Source organism: Macaca mulatta, chromosome 7 (assembly GCF_049350105.2).
Source record: "Macaca mulatta isolate MMU2019108-1 chromosome 7, T2T-MMU8v2.0, whole genome shotgun sequence".
NCBI lineage: Eukaryota > Metazoa > Chordata > Mammalia > Primates > Cercopithecidae > Macaca > Macaca mulatta.
In genome coordinates, this window is record NC_133412.1 from 144,172,445 (window position 1) to 144,195,794 (window position 23,350).

General features: G+C 36.3%; 1 protein-coding gene across 5 annotated transcripts in view; it reads left to right on the forward strand.

The window, feature by feature from the left end:
- Positions 1 to 23,350, forward strand: part of PCNX1 (pecanex 1) — a 211,017-nt gene that overhangs the window by 123,306 nt on the left and 64,361 nt on the right. For all 5 annotated transcript variants that reach the window (XM_015143998.3, XM_015143994.3, XM_015143993.3 and 2 more), the window contains 6 exon segments: positions 9,646 to 9,755; positions 10,157 to 10,262; positions 12,158 to 12,250; positions 19,051 to 19,201; positions 20,886 to 21,027; positions 21,722 to 21,899. In XM_015143998.3, the coding sequence (XP_014999484.1) occupies positions 9,646 to 9,755; positions 10,157 to 10,262; positions 12,158 to 12,250; positions 19,051 to 19,201; positions 20,886 to 21,027; positions 21,722 to 21,899 (780 nt within the window).

Here is a 23,350-nt window from a genome sequence, read left to right on the forward strand (position 1 = left end):
TGAAATTGAGGCAATAATTAATAGCCTACCAACCAAAAAAAGTCCAGGATCAGACGGATTCACAGCTGAATTCTACCAGAGGTACAAGGAGGAGTTGGTACCGTTCCTTCTGAAACTATTCCAATCAATAGAAAAAGAGGGAATCCTCCCTAACTCATTTTATGAGGCCAACATCATCCTGATACCAAAGCCTGGCAGAGACACAACAAAAAAGGAGAATTTTAGACCAATATCCCTGATGAACATCGATGCAAAAATCCTCAATAAAATACTGGCAAACCGGATTCAGCAACACATCAAAAAGCTTATCCACCATGATCAAGTGGGCTTCATCCCTGGGATGCAAGGCTGGTTCAACATTCGCAAATCAATAAACATAATCCAGCATATAAACAGAACCAAAGACAAGAACCACATGATTATCTCAATTGATGCAGAAAAGGCTTTTGACAAAATTCAACAGCCCTTCATGCTAAAAGCGCTCAATAAATTCGGTATTGATGGAACATACCTCAAAATAATAAGAGCTATCTATGACAAACCCACAGCCAATATCATACTGAATGGGCAAAAACTGGAAAAATTCCCTTTGAAAACTGGCACAAGACAGGGATGCCCTCTCTCACCACTCCTATTCAACATAGTGTTGGAAGTTCTGGCTAGGGCAATGAGGCAAGAGAAAGAAATCAAGGGTATTCAGTTAGGAAAAGAAGAAGTCAAATTGTCCCTGTTTGCAGATGACATGATTGTATATTTAGAAAACCCCATTGTCTCAGCCCAAAATCTCCTTAAGCTGATAAGCAGCTTCAGCAAAGTCTCAGGATACAAAATTAATGTGCAAAAATCACAAGCATTCTTATACACCAGTAACAGACAAACAGAGAGCCAAATCAGGAATGAACTTCCATTCACAATTGCTTCAAAGAGAATAAAATACCTAGGAATCCAACTTACAAGGGATGTAAAGGACCTCTTCAAGGAGAACTACAAACCACTGCTCAGTGAAATAAAAGAGGACACAAACAAATGGAAGAACATACCATGCTCATGGATAGGAAGAATCAATATCGTGAAAATGGCCATACTGCCCAAGGTAATTTATAGATTCAATGCCATCCCCATCAAGCTACCAATGAGTTTCTTCACAGAATTGGAAAAAGCTGCTTTAAAGTTCATATGGAACCAAAAAAGAGCCCGCATCTCCAAGACAATCCTAAGTCAAAAGAACAAAGCTGGAGGCATCACGCTGCCTGACTTCAAACTATACTACAAGGCTACAGTAACCAAAACAGCATGGTACTGGTACCAAAACAGAGATATAGACCAATGGAACAGAACAGAGTCCTCAGAAATAATACCACACATGTACAGCCATCTGACCTTTGACAAACCTGAGAGAAACAAGAAATGGGGAAAGGATTCCCTATTTAATAAATGGTGCTGGGAAAATTGGCTAGCCATAAGTAGAAAGCTGAAACTGGATCCTTTCCTTACTCCTTATACGAAAATTAATTCAAGATGGATTAGAGACTTAAATGTTAGACCTAATACCATAAAAATCCTAGAGGAAAACCTAGGTAGTACCATTCAGGACATAGGCATGGGCAAAGACTTCATGTCTAAAACACCAAAAGCAACGGCAAAATTGACAAATGGGATCTCATTAAACTAAAGAGCTTCTGCACAGCAAAAGAAACTACCATCAGAGTGAACAGGCAACCTACAGAATGGGAGAAAATTTTTGCAATCTACTCATCTGACAAAGGGCTAATATCCAGAACCTACAAAGAACTCAAACAAATTTACAAGAAAAAAACAAACAACCTCATCAAAAAGTGGGCAAAGGATATGAACAGACATTTCTCAAAAGAAGACATTCATACAGCCAACAGACACATGAAAAAATGCTCATCATCACTGGCCATCAGAGAAATGCAAATCAAAACCACAATGAGATACCATCTCACACCAGTTAGAATGGCGATCATTAAAAAGTCAGGAAACAACAGGTGCTGGAGAGGATGTGGAGAAATAGGAACACTTTTACACTGTTGGTGGGATTGTAAACTAGTTCAACCATTATGGAAAACAGTATGGCGATTCCTCAAGGATCTAGAACTAGAAGTACCATATGACCCAGCCATCCCATTACTGGGTATATACCCAAAGGATTATAAATTATGCTGCTATAAAGACACATGCACACGTATGTTTATTGCGGCACTATTCACAATAGCAAAGACTTGGAATCAACCCAAATGTCCATCAGTGACAGATTGGATTAAGAAAATGTGGCACATATACACCATGGAATACTATGCAGCCATCAAAAAGGATGAGTTTGTGTCCTTTGTAGGGACATGGATGCAGCTGGAAACCATCATTCTTAGCAAACTATCACAAGAACAGAAAACCAAACACCGCATGTTCTCACTCATAGGTGGGAACTGAACAATGAGATCACTTGGACTCAGGAAGGGGAACATCACACACCGGGGCGTATCATGGGGAGGGGGGAGGGGGGAGGGATTGCATTGGGAGTTATACCTGATGTAAATGACGAGTTGATGGGTGCAGCACACCAACATGGCACAAGTATACATATGTAACAAACCTGCACGTTATGCACATGTACCCTACAACTTATAATAATAATAAATAAATTAAAAAAAAAAAAAAGAAAAAGAAACAGCCGTAATTATGGCTGATACAGAGAAAGTTTTAGTGGTCTCTGGATAGAAGATCAAACCAATCACGGCATTCCCTTAAGCCAAAACCTAATCCAGAGCAAGGCTCTAACACTTCTATTCTCTGATGGCTGAGTGAGTTGTGGAAGCTGCAGAAGAAAATTTGGAAGCCAGCCGAAATTGATTCATGAGGTTTAAGGAAGGAAGCCATCTCCATAACATAAAAGTACAAGGTGAAGCAGCAGTACTGATATGGAAGTTGCAGCAGGTTACCCATTAGATCTAGCTAAGATCATTGATGAAAGTGGCTACAGTAACAACAGATTTTCATTGTAGACAGCCTTGTATTGGAAGAAGATGCTATCTAGAACTTTCACAGCTAGAGAGGAGAAGTTAATGCCTGGTTTCAAAGCTTCAAAGGACAGGCCTACTCTCTTATTAGGGGCTAATGCAGCTGGTGACAGTAAGCTGAAGCCAGTGCTCATTTGCCATTCTGAAAATCACAGGGCCCTTAAATGTATTCTGCCTGCTCTGTAAATGGAACAAAGCCTGGATGACAGCACATCTCTTAATAGCATGGTTTGCTGAATGTTTTAAGTGTACTGTTGAGACCTACTGCTCATAGGAGAGATTTCTTTCAAAATATTCCTGTTCATTGACAATGCAGCTCGTCACTTGAGAGCTCTGATGGAGGTGTACAGGAGATTCATGTTGTTTTCATGCTTGCTAACACAAATGGGCATTTTGTAGCCCGTGCAGTAAGAAGTAATTTCAACTAACAAGTCTATTTAAGAAATACATTTTGTAAGGCCCGTATCTGTCATAGATGGTAATTCTTCTGATGAATCTGGGCAAAGTAAATTGAGAACCTTCTAGAAAAGATTCACCATTCTAGAAGTCATTATGAATATTCAGGATTAATGGGAAGAGATCAAAATATCAATATTAACACAAGTTTGGAAAAAGTTGTTTCCAAACTTTGTGGATGACTTTGAGGGATTCAATACTTCAGTGGAGGAAGTAACTGCAGATGTGATAGAAATAGCGAGGGAACGAGAATTAGAAGTGTAGCTTGAATATATAGGAGTGAATTACCGAAAGCACATAAAACTAGAACGGATGAGAAGTTGCTTCTTATGGATGAACAAAGAAAGGGGTTTCTTAAGATAGAATTGACTCCTGGTGAAGATGCTTTGAACATCGTTAAAATGACAACAAAGGATTTAGAATGGTACATAAATTTAGCTGATAAAGCAGCAGCAGGATTTTAGAGGGTTGACTCCAATATTGAAAGAAATCATTACTGTGGGTAAAATGCTATTAAACAGCATCGCATGCTACAGAGGAATTCTTCATGAAACAAAGAGTCAATCAGTGCAGCACACTTCATTATTGTCTTATTTTAAGAAATTGCCACAGCCACCCAAGCCTTCAGTAATTACCACACTGAACAGTCAGCATCCATCAACATCGAGGCAAGACCCTCTACAAGTAGAAAGATTACACCTCACTGAAGGCTCAGATGATCCTTAGCATTTTTTAACATTAAAGTATTAATGTTAAAATTAAGGTATGCGCATTTTTTTCTAAGACACAACATTATTGCACATTTAATAGACTACAATATAGTGTAACCATAACTTTTGGGAAACCAAAAATTTTGTGTTACTCATTTTACTGCAGCTTGCTTTATTGAGGTGACCTGGACCAACAATGTCTCCGAGGTATGCCTGTACAAGGATTTCATTAAAGCAGTTTTTGTAACAGCAGAAGCTGGTAATAACCTAATATCTGTCATTTGTGACTGGTCATGAAAAAAAATAAAATACATTTTTACATGCTAATGTGAAGTGATCTTTAAGACATACTATTTTTTTTTTTAAGGGAGAGTAATAGGCCAAAAAAAAAAAAAAAAAAAATCAGTGTTTCCTTTGTGCTTTTTTAAAAGCCCACATGAAAGTTTGTAGTTACATAGAATAATAATGGAAGAATATACAAGAATTTGAAAACAGTGGTTACTTCTGGATAGTTAGAGTTATTTGGAGACTTTATTGCATGCCTTTAGGAATAATTTATTTATTTTTAATCTGTTCACAAATACAGGCTTTTACATCTATGTGACATCTGCTTTCCTTGTATTTACTCTTTTTTTCTTAAACGTTTTAGTATGATGCATAGTTCATTAAAAGCTAAAAATTTTTCTTTAAAACCATCCTAGTACATCCTATTAATAAAGTTTAAATGTTCTTGATGTTTTCATATTTTTAAGATATTTAGGCTGTTATGTAATGAAATAAAAACATTTAGACCTTGAAGGAAGTCAAGGTCCACTACAGTGGGTGAAGCAGATCTACCTTTTGACCTAGGCCAATTTCCCTGGGCAGTTTTGTTTTTCATAGTTTATGTCCTTTCTTTCACTTCTGAATCAGAATCCATTAAGAACTTAAAGGCATCTAGGTTTTGGTTTGCTTTTGATTCTTCTAGTTAGTGATTCAACAGAGTAGTAGTTAACTGTCTGTGTGTTTATATATAATTTGTAAGTTAAGGATGTGTCTCAGTTCAGGCTGCTTTAACAAAGTACCATAGACGGTGGCTTATAAACAATAGAAAATTATTACTCACAGTTCCGGGGCTTGGAAGTCTGAGATCAGGGTACTGGATGGTCAGGTTCTGGTGAGGTCTTTCTTCCCAGTTGCAGACACTAACTTATTATATTCTCAGTGGCAGAAACAGGACTTGCCCTCTGGGGTTCCTTTTCTACAGACAGTGATCCTGGTCATGAGGGCTCTACCATCAGGACCTTATGACCTCCCAAAGGTGCAACTTCCTAGTACCATCACACAGGGCATTGAGATTTCAACATACGAATTAGCAGGGAGGCAGACAACAGGTGGTGTTCATGAATTGCTTTCAATACATATTTCTGAATTTTTAATCTAAATAAAATAAACAAGTCATTTTGAGATAAACTTAAGAATGTTCTTCTTTTATCTGAGAGTAGTAAGTAGTGTCAAGTATTTGTCAAATGAAAACAGGCATCTTTTGTTTTTTTTTTGTTTCTTAAATACTCGTTTTAGTTGAGGCAAAATTTACATATAGTGAAATCCAAATATCTGAAGTACACAATCTGGTAAGTTTTGACAAATGCATACACCTGTGTAATCATGCGCTTATCAAGATATAAAATAGTTGCATTACCTCAGAAAATTTCCTCGTATTTTGTCCTGTCTCTCCTAATCCTCACTGTTGTTATCTTTCACTATACACTAGGTTTGCAGTTCTTGAACTTCATATAAATGAAATCGTACCATATGTATTCTTTCGTATCTGACTTAATTGTTCAGTGTGATACTGTTGAGATTCATCCAAGTTGTGTGTATCAGAAGCTTGTTTCTTTTTATTGTAGATAAGTATTCCATTTAGTTTTAATTCCTTCTTACCCACATTGTATGACTGTATCACAGTTTACCTACTGTCTTAGAGATGCTCATTTGAGTTGTTTCTAGTTGAGGAATGTTATGAATAAGCCTGCTGTAAACATCATTGTGCAAGTCTTTTTGTGGACATGTGTATTCATTTCTTTTGGGTAAATACCTAGAAATGGAATTAACAGTTTTCCAAAGTGGCTGTGCTGGACATCTTTTTTTTTTTTTTTTTTTTTTTTAGTTTTAATTTTTATCAAAGTTGTACATTCATATATCACAGTGTCAAATAGTTTTACAAGACTTACAGCAAGAACAGCAATCTCCTAACCCATTTTACGTTCCTCAGACTTACTATTTTTAAGTGATTCTTTTTGGCATTTACCTCTATAGATCTACCTTTCATTTCTGCTTCTTGTATTTTCTGACATCTTCAGCAGAACCTGTGGACTGCCTTGTATGAAAGTTGGAGGCTTGACTTTCTTTCTTTTTTTTTTAGAAGCTAGTTTAGAATGCATGTGTTCCATTTATTCCTCAGAGTATTCTAGTTTACATCCCTAGATTAGGTTAAACCATCCAAGAGCTGCATGTTTGGACCAGGCTGTCTGACCGCCTCTAGGGTTTCCTTGCCCACATTTCCTTTCAGTATTATGCCTGTCATTTGCACGGAGGCATCTTCCAAGAGTGTGTGTGAGAAAACGGTGGTCCCTTTATCATGGGGCTGTCATGTTGATGTCCTTCAATGCTTTGTTTAGCGTCCCTTCTGTAAAGACTCAGTCAAGATGTTTCTTTTAAATCTTGATGACAGCCAATTCTTGTTTGTTTTCCCAAGAAATCTAGCATGCATTTTGGTTTTGGCTTTTTGTTTTTTCCCCATATAACCAGTGTTATTTTTAAAATTCCCTTGGCCATTAAGTAGCTCAAAGCCAAATTCCCTGCTTATGTCCAGGAATTTATGGCTTTTGTCTCCCGTATTCCTTCCCTCATCATCATAAATGAGGTCCTGAGCAAGGCGATGGTTATAAGAATATTTTATCTTATACTAATTCAAATTCATTAAGTTATCCATTTGTTTCTGAGATTTCTTTTTTTTACATTTGTGTTATATTTAACAACATAATTAAGGAGCAGTAACAGTTCAGAAAAAGGTTGTTAATTTAAACTTTCTGCAAACATCACTGAAAACTTCACGAAGTATACAAGACTTTTTTCTTAGCCAAAAGCCCTTCCACCAGAACTCTAAGCACATCCAAAATCACTGCACCCAAGAGCCCTGGGTGTCTGGTGAGCTGCTACACTGCACATGTACATATCTGCGAATTAAAACGTGCCAATGGAGAAGGGACATTTCCTGACCAGTCAAGGGAAGCTCCTTGGAAGTGTCTGTCCCTGACTTGTCTATATTCTTATACGTCAAATCCAACATCCCTTGGCCTGGGGTCCAAGTGCTGGGACAGGTGCAGGTGCAAGGCTGAGTGGGCTAGTCATCCCTCAAAGCCCAGCGAGGTGCCCAGTGCACCAACAGCATAATGCACCTGAAAACAAGGTCCAGAAGCCCTGGCACAGGACCTTTCTGCCTGCCCTCACATTCTCCCATCAGACCAAACAAAGAGGACAGCAGCACCTAGGGCTCCACAGGACAGCACACAAGAATGCCCCAACTTCAACCACCTCCTGAGACAGAAGGGGACTGTGGTAATCCTGCAGTATAGACTTAGGCAGCCCAGCTCTGCAGCTCAACAGCTCTGTGGGTAGGACGTCTCTCACCGTCAGCAGGTCCTGCTCATGTCTGTACATGAGCCCCAGACCTAAGTGGCCTTTGGCCTTGAACTCTGATGTTTTCTCTCTCACATCAATGACACTTTTGGGAAACTTTTCAGCCTCTTCCAGCCAGTGCAGGGAGCCCATGTATAGCTTGGCAGTGAGGAGAGGGATGGTGGCATTGTCTGGCTTCGGGTAGAGTCACTCTTTCAGCACCTTCACAGCACGAGCAGATTTTCCAGCAGCCATCAGGGACAGAGCAAACTGGTACCACAGGCGGAACTCCTCAAAGGCAAACTTCATGGCTCTTTCTAGGCACTGTGGTTCATTGTCTCGCGCCAAGAAAGAATTCAAGACACGGACACACACAAGGAGTGGGTTTAGGAGTGGAAAGATTAGTAGACAAAGAAGAAGAGAAAGAGAGAGAGAGTTTTCTCATGCTGAGAAAGTGGGTTGCTCAAGAGAGGGTCTCCCAGAGGCTTGACTTACTTTCTCTCACCCCAGCTTGCACTGCACATGTAGCCTCTCTTGTCTCCCTTATATACCTGTGTTTACTTTATTATCACTGTGTAAATGCTCTTCCTTCATATCTTTTGTTTTCTGCTATACTTTGCTTTTGTATGTATTTATCTCCCTTTCATTCTCAAGCTCTTAAGATATTGTTTAACTTTCTTTTCAGTATATTCAAACATATCAAGAGTTCACTTTCTGGCTCTACTGCTTAACTGGACAAATTACTTAAACCCTCTTCTGTGCCTTAGTTTTCTCATCTATAAATTGGGGGTAATAGTGTATATTTTCAAGGTTACTGTAAAAATTATTTGGGAAATAAAGATCTAAGGATGCAGCTCTACACAGTGTTCAATATGATGATAAGGTTTTGATGTAGCCATTAAAAAAAATGTCTGCGTTATGATGTGAAACAATTTCCAAGTCTGCTTTTAAGTGGGAAAAAGGCAAGTTGTATTAAAAACTGCCATTTGGGTCCCCACTCTTACCATGTTTCCTTTCCGAATCTCCAGAGAACAATGAAGGATTAGAATAGTGTCTACGTACACAGGACATACTTAAGAACTGTAACCTGTTCCAGTTAGCGTATTGCCCACTCTCTGCCAGGTATCATGCTGATAGACTCCAGAGATGCTACAATGAGCAGAGCTCACATGGAGTGACCACATGTGTGGTTGGCCTTGGAAGATAGCCTTTGTAGTATTTCCTTCTGGGTATATGTAGTCATTCTTTCAGAAAACAGTTACTGAATGCCTGCTCAGTGCTGTGGAGGACATAGTAGTTTATTACATGGGCAAAGGCATCAAGAGAGTAACACACCAAATGTCAGCCTTTTCTTTTGCCTAATGTATCATGTGTTGTCTTTTCCTACTCTATTATTGTATATAAAATTTACTATACCAAGATATCTTATTCTTCCAAAAGGAACACAGTTTACTGCAAACTTAATAGCATTTAAAATGTGAAAGAATTGATAGCCATATTCATCAAAAGCAAATTATTCCTCATATATGAGTAGAGCATTAGTGCTCTCCCCCTGAAAAAAATCTGTAGCTTTAGTACCAAAGACATCTAGTGGCCAGATTCTAGCTTATCAGAAAGTAATAAATCTAAATTTTTCTGGAATAAAATGCAATTAATAACATGGCTAAAAACTTTTGTTGAATTTAAGTTCATTGTCTTTTTCCAAAATACTGACACAAAAGGATTATGTGAAGTATTGTAAATTAGAAGCATATTATTCTGTTAAATTTGTTTTTCTACAGGATTCTTGGGATGGCCAGCATATTCCAGTACTTTTCTCCATTTTTTGTGGTTTATTAGTGGCAGTGTCTTACCATCTCAGCCGACAAAGCAGTGATCCGTCTGTACTTTTGTAAGTGAACCCAATTGTTACTGAACTAAAGAAATTTAAGTAAGTTGGTGTTTTTTTCAAATAACTTTCAAGATCTCTTTTTTCCAATGCCTTTCCAAAGTGCTTTGGCCTAATCTATAATAAGTTTCAAAATATATTAACTTTGGGTTATTCTAATCAGGTTGGCTGGGAATATTAGTGTTTTCCTTCCCAATTATTGAAACTATGTTTTAATAAAAATATTTTCACTGTATGCTTATTTATGGTATCCTAAACATTTTAGAATTTCTCATTTGGTAATGATTAAATATACTCGAATCATTTGGTTTTCTATCATAAACTTCATTGCCCATTTGAATCACTGATTTTCAGATTATATGTGTATTTTCTATTATTTTTTTCTTTTTTTTTTTCACATAAAGCTCTTTAGTGCAATCCAAGATTTTTCCAAAAATGGAAGAGAAAAATCCAGAAGACCCTCTATCTGAAGTAAAAGATCCACTGCCTGAAAAACTTAGAAATTCTGTTGTAAGTTTTAACATTTAGAATCACCTAAAAGACTTAAATCTTAGACAGTTGATCATGTTGTATGAGGAACACTTTTTGAAAGTCATTAGTAATTGGAGAAAAATGTATAATTATAATTTATAGGATTAGTTGTACATTGTTGTCTTTATTCCAAATATTAAAATGTAAGAAATGCTCATTCCTCAGACTTGGTTTGTGCATAGAACAGAATACTAAGCATTTTATTTTTAGGTCAGATGAAATTAAGTCATTTCATTGGCCATAGAATTTTTATTCCTATTCGATTTAGACTAGGATCTGAAAGATCAGCATTAACACAAATTAGATTCATTTTGTTGTTGTTGTTCGTCTTGTTGAAAAAAATGGCCTTTGTAAGTCATTTATTAGTTTTTTAGGTTGTTTTATTTCTTAAGGCCAGTCTTAAAACTGTGTGTGTATTCTAGGCTGAAGGAGAGAACAATAATCTGTACTAATGTACTTAAGTAAATGCAGTAGTTTTTAAAATTTTCTAATTTCATGAATTATAATGTTGCTTGTATTCTTTTAGTAATTATTTGAAAAATGATTTCTGTAAATTCATATCTATTTGTGGAATAAAACAAAATCTTTTTTCTCAGTTTTAGGTCATTTTCCTTTGCAAAAGACTGAATTTATATAGATGTTGAATTAGACACATTTACTTTCAGTGCACTTGACCTGTTCACATATTCTTTCAGAAACTTTAGAAATACAAAACTATATCAAGATGTTAGAATGACTTTTTTCTAACTTCGGTTTCCATGTGGACAGAGAATGTTTCATGTTAAGTATAGTAGGATATTCTGAATCTGGCTTATAAGCATAAATCTAAGAGGTCTGTTGATGACCAAAGATATCAAGAGGTTTCTGATTTTTCTATAACCACTGATAGAACCAAAATCTAATAAGTAAAATGGACTTAAGCATAACAGTTTTCACATGTCAAAAGACCAATGAAAGTATAAGTTATCCAAAGGATATACTAAGGCTGGAGGATCCCCTCAACTCAGGGGTTCTGAGCTCTAGTGTGCAATGACTGTACCAGTGAATAGACACTGCGCTTCAGCCAGGGCAACATAGTGAGACCCTGTCTCAAAAACAAACATATATGAGTAGAGCATTAGTGCTCTAAATGAAAAATTACAGTACCTTAAGGTACCTTATCTCCTTTCCCCATATGTAAAAGTAAAACTTACAGACCAATGGGGGAATAAAATCTTCATTCTAAAAGACTTTATTGCAATATGTTATACGGCATGCAGAATTAGGTAAGTTGTTCAATTCTTTAGTATTACAGTGTCAAAGCCAAAATATGAGGAAATTGAGGATAAATAAGATTTTTTGTGGTTAATATGTGTAAGAAATCTAGAAGTGTGGCCAGGTGTGGTGGCTCACACCTGTAATCCCAGCACTTTGGGAGGCCAAGATGGGCGTGTCACTTGAGGTCAGGAGTTAGAGATCAGCCTGGCCAACATGGTGAAACCCTGTCTCTACTAAAAATACAAAAAATTACTCAGGTATGGTGGGGCGTGGTGGTGTGTGCCTATAGTCCTAGCTGCTTGGGAGACTGAAGCAGGAGAATCGCTTGAACCCAGGAGGTAGAGGTTGCAGTGAGCCGAGATTGTCCCACTGCACTCCATCTTAGAGAGAGAGGAGAGAGAGAGAGAGAGAGAGAGAGAGAGAGAGAGAGAGAGAGAGAGAGAGAGAATGAATCTAGAAGTGTGAAAGTATCAATGAAAAATTATTTTTTTTTTCTTTAATACTGACTGAGCTAGCCTGGCAAAAAGTTAATTCTTAAACTGTGCCAATGGGGAATAAAGGTAAAAGATTTTAAAAATTTTTATGTAATTGTTTAATAATTCTTTTTTTCCCTACAGAGTGAGCGATTACAGTCTGACCTGGTAGTATGCATTGTAATTGGTGTGCTATATTTTGCTATTCATGTAAGCACAGTCTTCACAGTATTGCAGGTAAGGAATCATTTTCTCCTTCTATTTATTTGTTTGTTTGAGACAGGGTTTCACTCAGTCACCCAGGCTGGAGTGCATTGTTGTGATCACAGTTCATTGTAACCTTGAACCCCTGGGCTCAAGCGATCCTCCCACTCAGCCTCCCAAGTAGCTAGGACTACAGATGTGCGCCACCACACCAGGCTAATTTAAATAATTTGTTGTTGTTGTTGTTTTTTGTAAAAACTGAGTCTTCTTGTGTTGCCCAAGCTGGTCTCAAACTCCTGAGCTCAAGCAATTCTCCTGTCTCAGTTTCCCAAAGTACTAGAATTACAGCTGTGAGCTACTGCACCCAGCCTGTGTATGTTTAGATACACAAATATTTGCCATTGTGTTACAGTCACCTACAGTATTCAGTACAGTAACATGCTGTACATTTTTGTAGCTTAAGAGCAATAGGCTCTACCACATAGCCTCAGTGTCTTGTCTGTGTAAGTACACTCTGATGTTTGCACGATGATGACATTTCCTAGCCACACGTTTCTCATGATGTATCCTGTTGTTAAGCAGCACATGACTTATAACTTTGTTTGGACTAATTTCTGATTAGATTTTAATGTTTGTCCATAGTGCTGAAATACATGACTTTTTTTTTTATTATCAACAAATACTTATTTTCTCATGATTTCTCTGGGTTATGAATCTGGGAGTGGCTTTGCTGGATGATTCTAGCTCTGGATCTTTCATGATGCTACAATCATCTGAGGTTCACTGTTTATAGGCCTCAGTTCCTTCTGATTATTGGCTGGAGACCTCAGTTCCCCTCCATGTGGTCCTCACCATAGGCTACCTAACTGTACTCATAAAATGGCAGTTGTTTCCCCCAGAGCAAGTGATCCTTGAGAGAGAAAGCCCAAGACAGGAGCTGTACTGTTTTATAACCTGGTATTGGAAATGACATGCCACCATTTCTTCCATATTCTGTTGTGCACATAGACTAACCTTGGTACATTGTGAGAAGAGAATATACTCAAGTATAAAAGCAAGAGGCAAGGATCATGGGAACCACTTCAGAAGCTGACTACCGCAGTCCATCAGTAGACCACCATGATCAACATCCCTTCTAAATGCAAAGTGCACATACCCTCTCCTATATCCCCCAAAAGTCTCATTCCAGTATAGTTGGAAGTCTAGAATGTTATAATCTAAATCAGGTTCAGGTATGGGTAAGGCTTCTTAGGTGTTGTTCCTTAAGTACAGCTCATCAAGGACTATTTCTTTCATCTGTAGGGCATGTAATTATCATATTTAGTGCCCTGCATTATTTTGTGCATATCCATGTTTCCATTTGGTGTCATTTTTCCTCCTGCTTGAAAGATTTCCTAGGACATTTCTTTTTTACTTAGGGACGAAGTCTCACTATGTTTCCCAGGCTGGTCTGGAACTCCTGAGCTCAAGTGATCCTCCCGCCTTGGCTCCAAAGTGCTAGGACTACAGGCATGAGCCACTGCACCCGGCTTCCTCTCCAGTTTAAAATCCCCCTTTCTTGCTGTCCTGGGACATTTCTTGTAGTGAAAATCTGCAACTTTCCTTAGCTTTTGTAGCTCTGAATAAGTCCTTATTTCACTATTGGTATTGAAAGATACTTCATTGGGTATAAAATTCTAAGACGACAGGTTTTTTCTCTTCTAGTACATGAAGATGTTGTTCCACTGTCTTCTCCCTTTTATTGCTTCTGACTGAATTTATTCCTATGTAGATAACTTTTTCTCTACTGCTTGAAGATTATCTTTTTATCACTAGTTTTTAGAAATTTGATTATGATGTACATTCACATAGTTTTCTTCATGTCTTTGTGCTTGGGGTTTATTGAATCTGTGGTTTATAGTTTTTATTAAATTTGGAAAATTTTGGCCATTATTTCTCTAGACATTCTTCATTTTTTTCAGAATGGGTGTATATTTTTATGGGGTACATGAGATACTTTGATACAGTCATGCAATGTGTAGTAATCACATGGTAAATGGGGTATTCATCCCCTCAAGCATTTGTCCTTCGTGTTATGATCCAGTTATTACTCTTAGTTATTTTTAATGTACAATTAAATGATTATTGGCTGTAGTTACCCTGTTGTGCTATCAAGTACTAGATCTTATTCATTCTTTCTTCTACTTTTTGTACCTATTAACCATCACTGTCTCCCCCCACCACCCCTACTACCCTTCCCAGTCTCTGATAACCATCCCTCCTTCCACTTTCTATTTCCATGAGTTCATTTGTTTTAATTTTTAGCTTCCACAAATAAGTGAAAACATGTGAAGTTTGTCTTTCTGTACCAGGCTTATTTCACTTAACATAATGACCTCCAGTTCCATCCATGGTATAGCAAATGACAGAATCTCATTCTTTTTTTATGGCTGAGTAGTACTCCATTGTGTATATGTACCCCATTTTCTTTATCCATTCATTCATCTGTTGATGGACACTTAGGTTGCCTCCAAATCTTGGCTGATATGAACAGTGCTGCAACAAACATTGAGTACAGATATCCCTTCAATAAAATTGATTTCCTTTCTTTTGAGTATATATCCAGCATTGGGATTGCTGGATAATACGGTAACTCTATTTTTAGTTTTCTCAGGAACTTCCAAACTGTTCTCCATAGTGGTTTTACTAATTTATATTTCCACCAACAGTGGAAGAGTTCAGCAGTGAAGCCATCTGGTCCTGGACTTTTCTTTACTGGGTGACTTTTTGTTATGGCTGCTATCTTTTTACTTGTTATTGGTCTGTTTAGCTTTTGGATTTCTTCATTGTTCAATCTTGTTAGGTTGTATGTGTCTAGGACTTAATCCATTTTCTCTAGATTTTCCAATTTATTCGCATATAGTTGCTCATAGTAGCCACTAATGATACTCTGAATTTTTGCACTATTAGTTGTAATATCTCCTTTTTCATCTCTGATTTTATTTATTTGGGTCTTTCTTTTTCTGGCTAAAGGTATGTCAATTTCATTTATCTTTTCAAAAAGCCAACTTTTTGGTTCCTTGATCTTTTGTATTGTTTCTTCATTTTAATTTAATTTATTTCTGCTCTTACCTTTCTTAGGTCCTAGTTCCTGGAGATACATCATGAGGTTGTTTGAAGTCTTTCTACTTTTTTGATGGAGGCATTTATTGCCTATATTCTTTACTATACTGTACCATATTATACTATACTATACTATACTATACTATACTATACTATACTATACTATACTCTTTCCTTTAGCATTTGCTTTTGCTATATTCCATAGGTTTTAGTATGTTGTATTTTCATTTGTATTGGAAATTTTTAAATTTTATTTTCAGTTTTTTTGTTGACCCAGTTTTCATTCAGGAGCACATTGTTTAATATCTGTTTAATTGTACAGTTTCCAAAGTTCCTCTTGTTATTTATTTTTAGTTTTATTTCATAATGGTCTGAGAAGATACTTCATATGATTTCAATTTTTAAAAATTTGCTGAGACTTGTTTCGTTGCATAACATATAGTCTGTCTTGGAGAATGTCCCATGTGTTAATGAGGACAATGTGTATTCTGCAGCTATTGGATGACATAAATGTCTGCTAGGTCTGTTTGTTCTATAGTGCAGACTAAGTCTGATATTTCTTTGTTGATTTTCTGTCTAGGTGCTCTGTGCAATGTTGAAATTGAGGCGTTGATATTCCCAACTATTATTCTATTGGGGTCTATCTCATTAGCTTTAATAATATTTGCCTTATGTATTTGGGTGCTCAGGTGTAGGGTGCATATGTCTTTATAGTTGTTATACCCTTTTCTGAATTGATCCCTTTGTTACTTATTTATTTTTTTGAGACAGAGTCTTACTTTGTCACCCAGGCTGGAGTGCAGTGGTGCGATCTCAGCTCACTGCAAGCTCCGCCTCCCGGGTTCACGCCATTCTGCCTCAGCCTCCTGAGTAGCTGGGACTACAGGTGCCTGCCACTGCGCCCAGCTAATTTTTTGTATTTTTAGTAGAGACGAGGTTTCACCGTGTTAGCCAGGATGGTCTCGATCTCCTGACCTCGTGATCCACCTGCCGTGGCATCCCAAAGTGCTGGGATTACAGACATGAGCCACTGTATCCGGCCAATACCTTTATTATTATTATAATGGCCTTCTTTGTCTCTTTTCATGTCTTTTGACTTGCAGTTTATTTTGCCTAAGACAAGTATAGCTCTGCCAGTATGCTTTTAGTTTCTGTTTGTCTGGAATATATTTTTAAATGTCTTCTCTCAATCTATGTGTGTGTCTACAGGGGAAATTAGTTTCATATAGGCAGCATATAATTTGACTGTTTTTTAAAAAAAAATTCAAGCAGACTATATTTTTATTTATTTATGTTGATATCAGTATACACATCTGGACAATCTATATCTTTTAGCTGGGGAATTTAAGCCATTTACATTCAAGGTTTTTTGCTAGGTGAAGGCATACTCCCATCATTTTGTTCATTGTTTTCTGAATGTTTTATATATCCTTTGTTCCTTTCTTCCTCTTTTATTATTTACTCTCCAATTTGATTGGTTTTTTGTAGTAATAACATTTGACTTTTTTTTAAAAAAATCATTCGTTTATCTTCTTTACCAATGTTTTTATCCTTTCATGTGTTTTCATGATTGTAGATATCATCCTTCTGCTTCTAATTATAGGACTCATTAATTTCTGGTAGAGCCAGTCTAGTGGTAATAAATTCTCTTAGTCTTTGCTTTTTGCTAAAGATGTTATTTCTCCTTCATTTTTGAAGGCTAAAGCTTTTCTTGGTATAGTATTTTTAGCTGAGAGTTTTTTCTTTCAGCACTTTGAATGTGTCACCTCATTTTCTTCTGGCTTGTGAGGTTTCTACTGAGAAATTAGATGTTAGTCTAATGGGGGTTTCCTTGTATATAACTTAACCCTTTTCTCTTGCTGTTTTCAGAATTCTCTTTTGGTCTTTGACTTTTGACAGTTTGACTATAATGTGCCTTGGAAAAGACCTTACTGGGTGAATTGTATTTGAGAACTTTGTGTTTCCTGTATCTAGATGTCTAAGACTTGGGAAGTGTTCAGCTATTATTTCCTTAAATAGGCTTTCTATGCCTTTGCTCATTTCTTCTAGAAACTCCAAAATTCAAATATTTGGTCATTTTTGCAGTGTCATATATATCATGTGAGCTTTTTTTTTCCTTCTTTCCTTCCTTCCGTTTTTTTTTTTTTTTTTAAGATCCATCTTAAAGTTTAGAAATTCTTTCTTCTGCTAGATCTAATCTATTGTTGAAGCTCTTGCTTATATTTTTTATTTCATTTGTTGAATTCTTGAGTTCCAGAATTTCTGTTTGGTTCCCTTTTATGATATATCTCTTTGTTGAGTTTCTCATTTAGATCATGAATTGTTTTCCTGATTTCTTTGTATTACTCTTATGTGTTCTCTCGTATCTCACTGAGTTTCCTTCATATCATTATTTTGAATTCTTTTTCAGACATTTCATAGATTTCCTTTTCTTTGGTATCTATTACTGGAAAATTATTATGTTCCTTTGGAGGTGTTACATTTTCTTGCTTTTTCATGTTTCTTGTGTCCTTACATTGATACATCTGATATAACAGTTTTTCCAATTGTATGGATTGGCGTTTGGAGAGAAAGACTATTTCCTTTAGATATATGTATAGTGTTGGTTGGACAGGATGCTTTGTCTTTGATTCTGGTTGTGCATGGTAGCGTATTCTCCATATGATTTCTTTGGCCATAATCGGCGTTAGTCATGTCTGTGAATTCCTCAGTGACTCAGGCTGCATTTGTTCATAGAGGCTGTGGTGAGGCATTGCCGGGGATACAGATGCTAGGTTGGCTAGTCCTCAGACGCCAGTAGTGGCTGCAGTGGGTCAGGTGTACTAGTCCTTGGCCCATGGATCGGCATACATGGGTGCCTGTGGTGTTGGGTCTGGGCAGGCTGGTCCATGAGTCTCCAGTCAGCATACTTGGCTATTGGTGGTAGCAGGGAAGAAAAGTTTTAAGATGCATACGTCTTTCTAACAAATGACTTTTCTCCAGTATGAATCAGGATATGGCAACTCAGATGGCAATCCCTGTTGAAGGCCTTGCCACAACCTTCATAGTCACAAATGGTCTCTGTCCTGTGCACTTGTACAGGTATGCATCAAGCTTTTAGGCCTTGTTGTAATTGGTGATGCAATCCAGGAAGGAACAGATGACCCTGCTGCGAAGCATGAGGGGTAGCAGTGGAGAGACTGGGCTGGGCTCTTGCTGGCTGTGATGAACAGGTCAGTGATGGTTATAGATGACATTACCACAGTGACCAAAGCCAGCGGCCGCAGGGCACCTGGGTCTCTATGCCAGGGGACAGGTATACAGCCGTGTGCTAAGCCATGTACTGTGAACCAGTGCACGTAGCCAACTGCTCCGGGTGGACCCCGCCTTACCCCATCATCTCTGCTACTAAAAACAATTTAATACATTGCTCTGAACATCTCGTAGAACATTCATGTAATAGGCAATACACCTTAGGCCACTCTCTTGTTATACAATAGTGTAAGACACCAGAGAAAGTAGTTAACACATTTCAAAATATCTGTGATACATGAATAGTCACTAACTTTCAAGGCTGATTAGAACAAACTACATAATTTAGAAATGTTAACCGTAGAAAAATGTTTAGTTCTTATATTCTAAAATGGACATTGTCCATTATCAGATGGAAAACTGAACTGACAAATTAGAATTTCTACGGTAAGTCTCAGAATCACTCCTAATTTTATCACTTTTATTATTATTTTCTTTAGCCTGCCCTCAAGTATGTGTTGTATACATTGGTTGGCTTTGTGGGTTTTGTAACCCATTATGTGCTGCCTCAAGTTAGAAAACAGCTACCATGGCACTGTTTCTCTCATCCTCTGCTAAAGACACTCGAGTATAATCAGTATGAAGTTCGAAGTAAGTATTTCATTAGCACTTTTCTTTTTAATATTCCGAGTTTTTCCCTTTGCTATATTGATAGATGACTGAGTTAAATGAATATCATCACGGAACATTTGGCTTGTGTTTTTTTGCTTAAGTTTGAAGCTGTTAATGAATCTAATCTCTTGCAGGATGCATTAATTTAGCTGAAATATGAGTGTCAGTGTTACAATGCCAATTTTCCACAGAAGAAACTTACTTCTCGCCTCTCTAAATTGTTCTTCACAGACTTCTCATTGATGAATCCTCTTTTGTATGTCCATTACTTCTCTTTCCTGACCCTACTCTTCCCCCTAATTAGTTTTCAGTGCCATACAGGCAATCCAGTCCTCTTAAGGCCTCTCTACTTGAAATAGTTTTAACTTAATGTGTAGGGAGGTGGAAAGGTCTTTGTTCCTGTTTCTGTCAGAGACACTGTGTCCTACCAGAGAGGAGTGTAAAAGAGTTGACAACGTGAAAAGAAATTAAAAACATTTTTAATTGCTGTTATTAGTTCAGATTTGCAATAAGGTATAAAATGATGGAAAAGAGATAGAAGGCTAATTCACTCGCCAAGCTTTTTCCTTACCACTGTAAACCCTGACGTTTCTTTCCTGTTCAAGTATTCAGCTCTTGTTCATTGGCCCCATTATCTATAATATATTGTACTTCCTCAGTTTAGAGAAATAATAATGTTTATACCTATGTCATAATTTATTGTATACCAATGATTATTAAATAAGCCAACTTTTTTCTCACACTTTTTTTTTCAGTTAGCAAATTACTGTAGAGTAAATCATTCAATTGCTTGAAGATAACTTTTTTAGAGAACTCTGAAGCCCTTGAAAGCTTCCTCAAAAAGGAAAATGACATGAAACTGCATAAGAATCTGGCCCATTTATACCATCAGGAAAATAACTCAGAATGAGATATGTTTTTAATGGTGAACTATTACTGCTTTCATATATAAATGATGACACATATCTAGTTTGTTTTAAAGACCAACACTTTTCGTTAAAATAAATTATTGATCTTATTTTTTTAACCTTAGAATATTTAGTCTAAATACAAATTTTGTTTCAGCATAACATTTTGACATTTATACTACTAACAGCAAAGTTGTTTTTTTCGTTGTACTGATTTTAGCAACTCAAAGAAAAAATATTATATCTTAGAGAACTTCCTAAAACCAGGTGATACTGTTTTCAGATAGCCAAAGAACCATGTTTTAAATCTTTTAGTTTATCCCAGACACTTTCCCCGATGAAATAATATTGTAGCATTGGAAAAAAATTATTGGCAATGAAAATTGCTCTTAAGTATGCGAATTCAAATCATATCGTATTTTTATTTTGGCTGGAAGGAGCAATCTAATGATCTTCAGTAATCTTTTTTTGATAAGTTATAAGCATAAATGAGAAAAGTTATGGTTAAAAACTGAGGTTTCAAGAATTAAAGTTTGAAACTCATCTAAATGATAAATCGTGTCTAACTTGCAAATTTGTAAGTATCTGAGAGCTCACAGAAGTTGACAGTTGATTAAAGTACTGCTTTTTAAAAACATTTTATTTGTAGTTTGGTACTAAATTTGAGTTGTAAAATTTTTCTTTCTCATCACATTGACAAACTACTTCATACGTTAGATGACATGTAGTCTTCTTGATTTATACTGCCTTGTTAGATGCAGCCACGATGATGTGGTTTGAGAAACTTCATGTGTGGCTTCTTTTTGTGGAGAAGAATATAATCTATCCATTGATTGTTCTCAATGAACTGAGCAGCAGTGCAGAGACAATTGCTAGTCCAAAGAAACTGGATACAGAGTAAGTATAATAGTCTTCTAATATTGTCTGACTACTGGGGGCTGTTATAAACAATGTCTTAAGTTGTTGATCAAATATTAAATAATTGTTTCCTTCATGCAAGGCACTGTGAGATTAAAAATTTAGGTGACATTTTGTCCTTGACTTCCCTTTTTTAAACATTTGTTTCTGCTGTTAGCATATTCTCTACTCCAGACATCTCATTGTCAATTGATATTTTATGAGAGGACATTTTAAAAATAAGGTTAATTTTTAATATTAGATGGCTATTTTGATGCACTGTGTAACTTATATAAATGGTCAGTTGCCTCCATAGTCATCTGATGAGCCTGCCTAATAGAGTAGGTACCTATTGTTGAGTCTGCATTAATGTTTTTCATTTGCTAAATGCAGTTGGTGTTAAAGTAATAGAAATATTGAGAAAATAGAGAATCAGATGTCAGAATTATAATACGATTATTTTTAAAACATGGTCCCTTATATAAAGGATAAGAATCATAATGAATAGAATTAAAAGGGAATAGTCAGATACTTTCAGGATGTGATTTATCTAGCTGTATACATCATTTTTGGAAGCTTACATTTAATGTATATATTGTAGGCTTAGTAAAGTAAATGGTGAATTTTATTTTAAGTTACTGTCTCTTCTAATGTTTTCAGTCATGAGTTGATTTGTGTTTTCTTTGCGTCACAGATTAGGTGCTTTAATGATCACCATTGCTGGTTTGAAGTTGCTACGATCCTCTTTTAGCAGCCCTACATATCAGTATGTCACAGTCATCTTTACTGTGCTCTTTTTCAAATTTGACTATGAAGCTTTTTCAGAGACCATGCTGTTGGATCTCTTCTTTATGTCCATACTCTTCAACAAGGTAATTTATCACTGAAAGGAATATCCTTATCTATAAAAACTATCTCCCTGAGTTATACGCTATTTAGTCAGGATTTTTCTTACATTTCATTTGATTTATTATTGTTTAAGTTATCTCTCTTCAACCAGTTATTTAGGAGCACATTGGAATCCCTAAACAAAGATAGTCACTGTGATTTATAAAAGATATATTTCTTGCTATCACTGAGAAGATAAGATTAAGTTATATAAAACAATTAGAGAAACATTAATAAGTATATATTTTGAAATATATAGAATCTCTCAAAAAGTATATAGTTTTGAATAATTTTAGAAACAGAAGTGGTAATAATTGAATTGGGCTCTGTAGGCCAGTGAAACAGGTAGATGCTGAGGAGATTGAGGCTAGGTGGGAGCAGTCAGAAATTAGATTGATGTGACATTTGCAGAATACTCTGAACTTTACAGGCTGCTGCTAAAATTCATTATCCACCCATAAGATAGATGTTCTTAGGCCTTTTACAAATTAGATGGTAAAATCTTGGTCCTCTGCCTCCTAACCCAAGAATCATTTTGCTGAATCACACTACCTTTCTCAATGAAATAGGCTGTACAGTCAGATTATTTGTCAGTGAAATAGTGATTAAATTTCATGTTAACACTGACCACATACAAAGGACTTTGACATATATTATCCCATTTGATAGGTAACAGAGAGCTGAAGCAAATGAACAGCTACAAAACACAATGAAATTCCAATTTTAGGAAAGTTAGCCTGGTCAGCCACATTTGGCTTCAGTTGGGGAAGAGAGAACCTAAAGGTACGGAGAACAGCTTAAGCGATGATGGCAGTAATTCAGATGTGATAGTAGTCTGATCTAGGATGGGGAACAGTAAAAATGGAAAGCCATTTCACTGATAGTCAATTTCAATATTGTGATAAATAGCTTCGAAAATATTTCGGTATTATATCTGTTCAGTCACTAATTTGCATTTTTATCATTTATTTCCTCTTCTAGTGAGTATGGTTATTAACCAAAGGAGGAAGCCAGAAAGTTAATCAGAGAATTGTATAAAGAAGCATGTGGTTTCTCACAAACTCAAATATTTAGATTGAAAATTGTATTTCATCTTATACTGGTTGGAATAAAGTGAAAGTTGCAGTAAAATATAAAGTAAATAATCTTTGAAATATAGTTGCTACACTTAACTCTGCATTAGTTTGGATTTTCTTAATACTTTTATTGTTAAACATATTTTTTAAAACAAAAAACTGTTTTAGAACTGTTCTAGTTGCTTAAGCTACACCAATGAACAAAACAGAGAAAGCTGTCCCTTTGAGTTTGTATTCGAATTGGTCAGTAGATAGAATTTAACAGTGACAATCGGTGGTATTCAAGGGATTTCTTCAGATATATTTTTTACTTTAAGATATCATTGTAAGGTATATCATGGATTTAATAACCTTTTAAT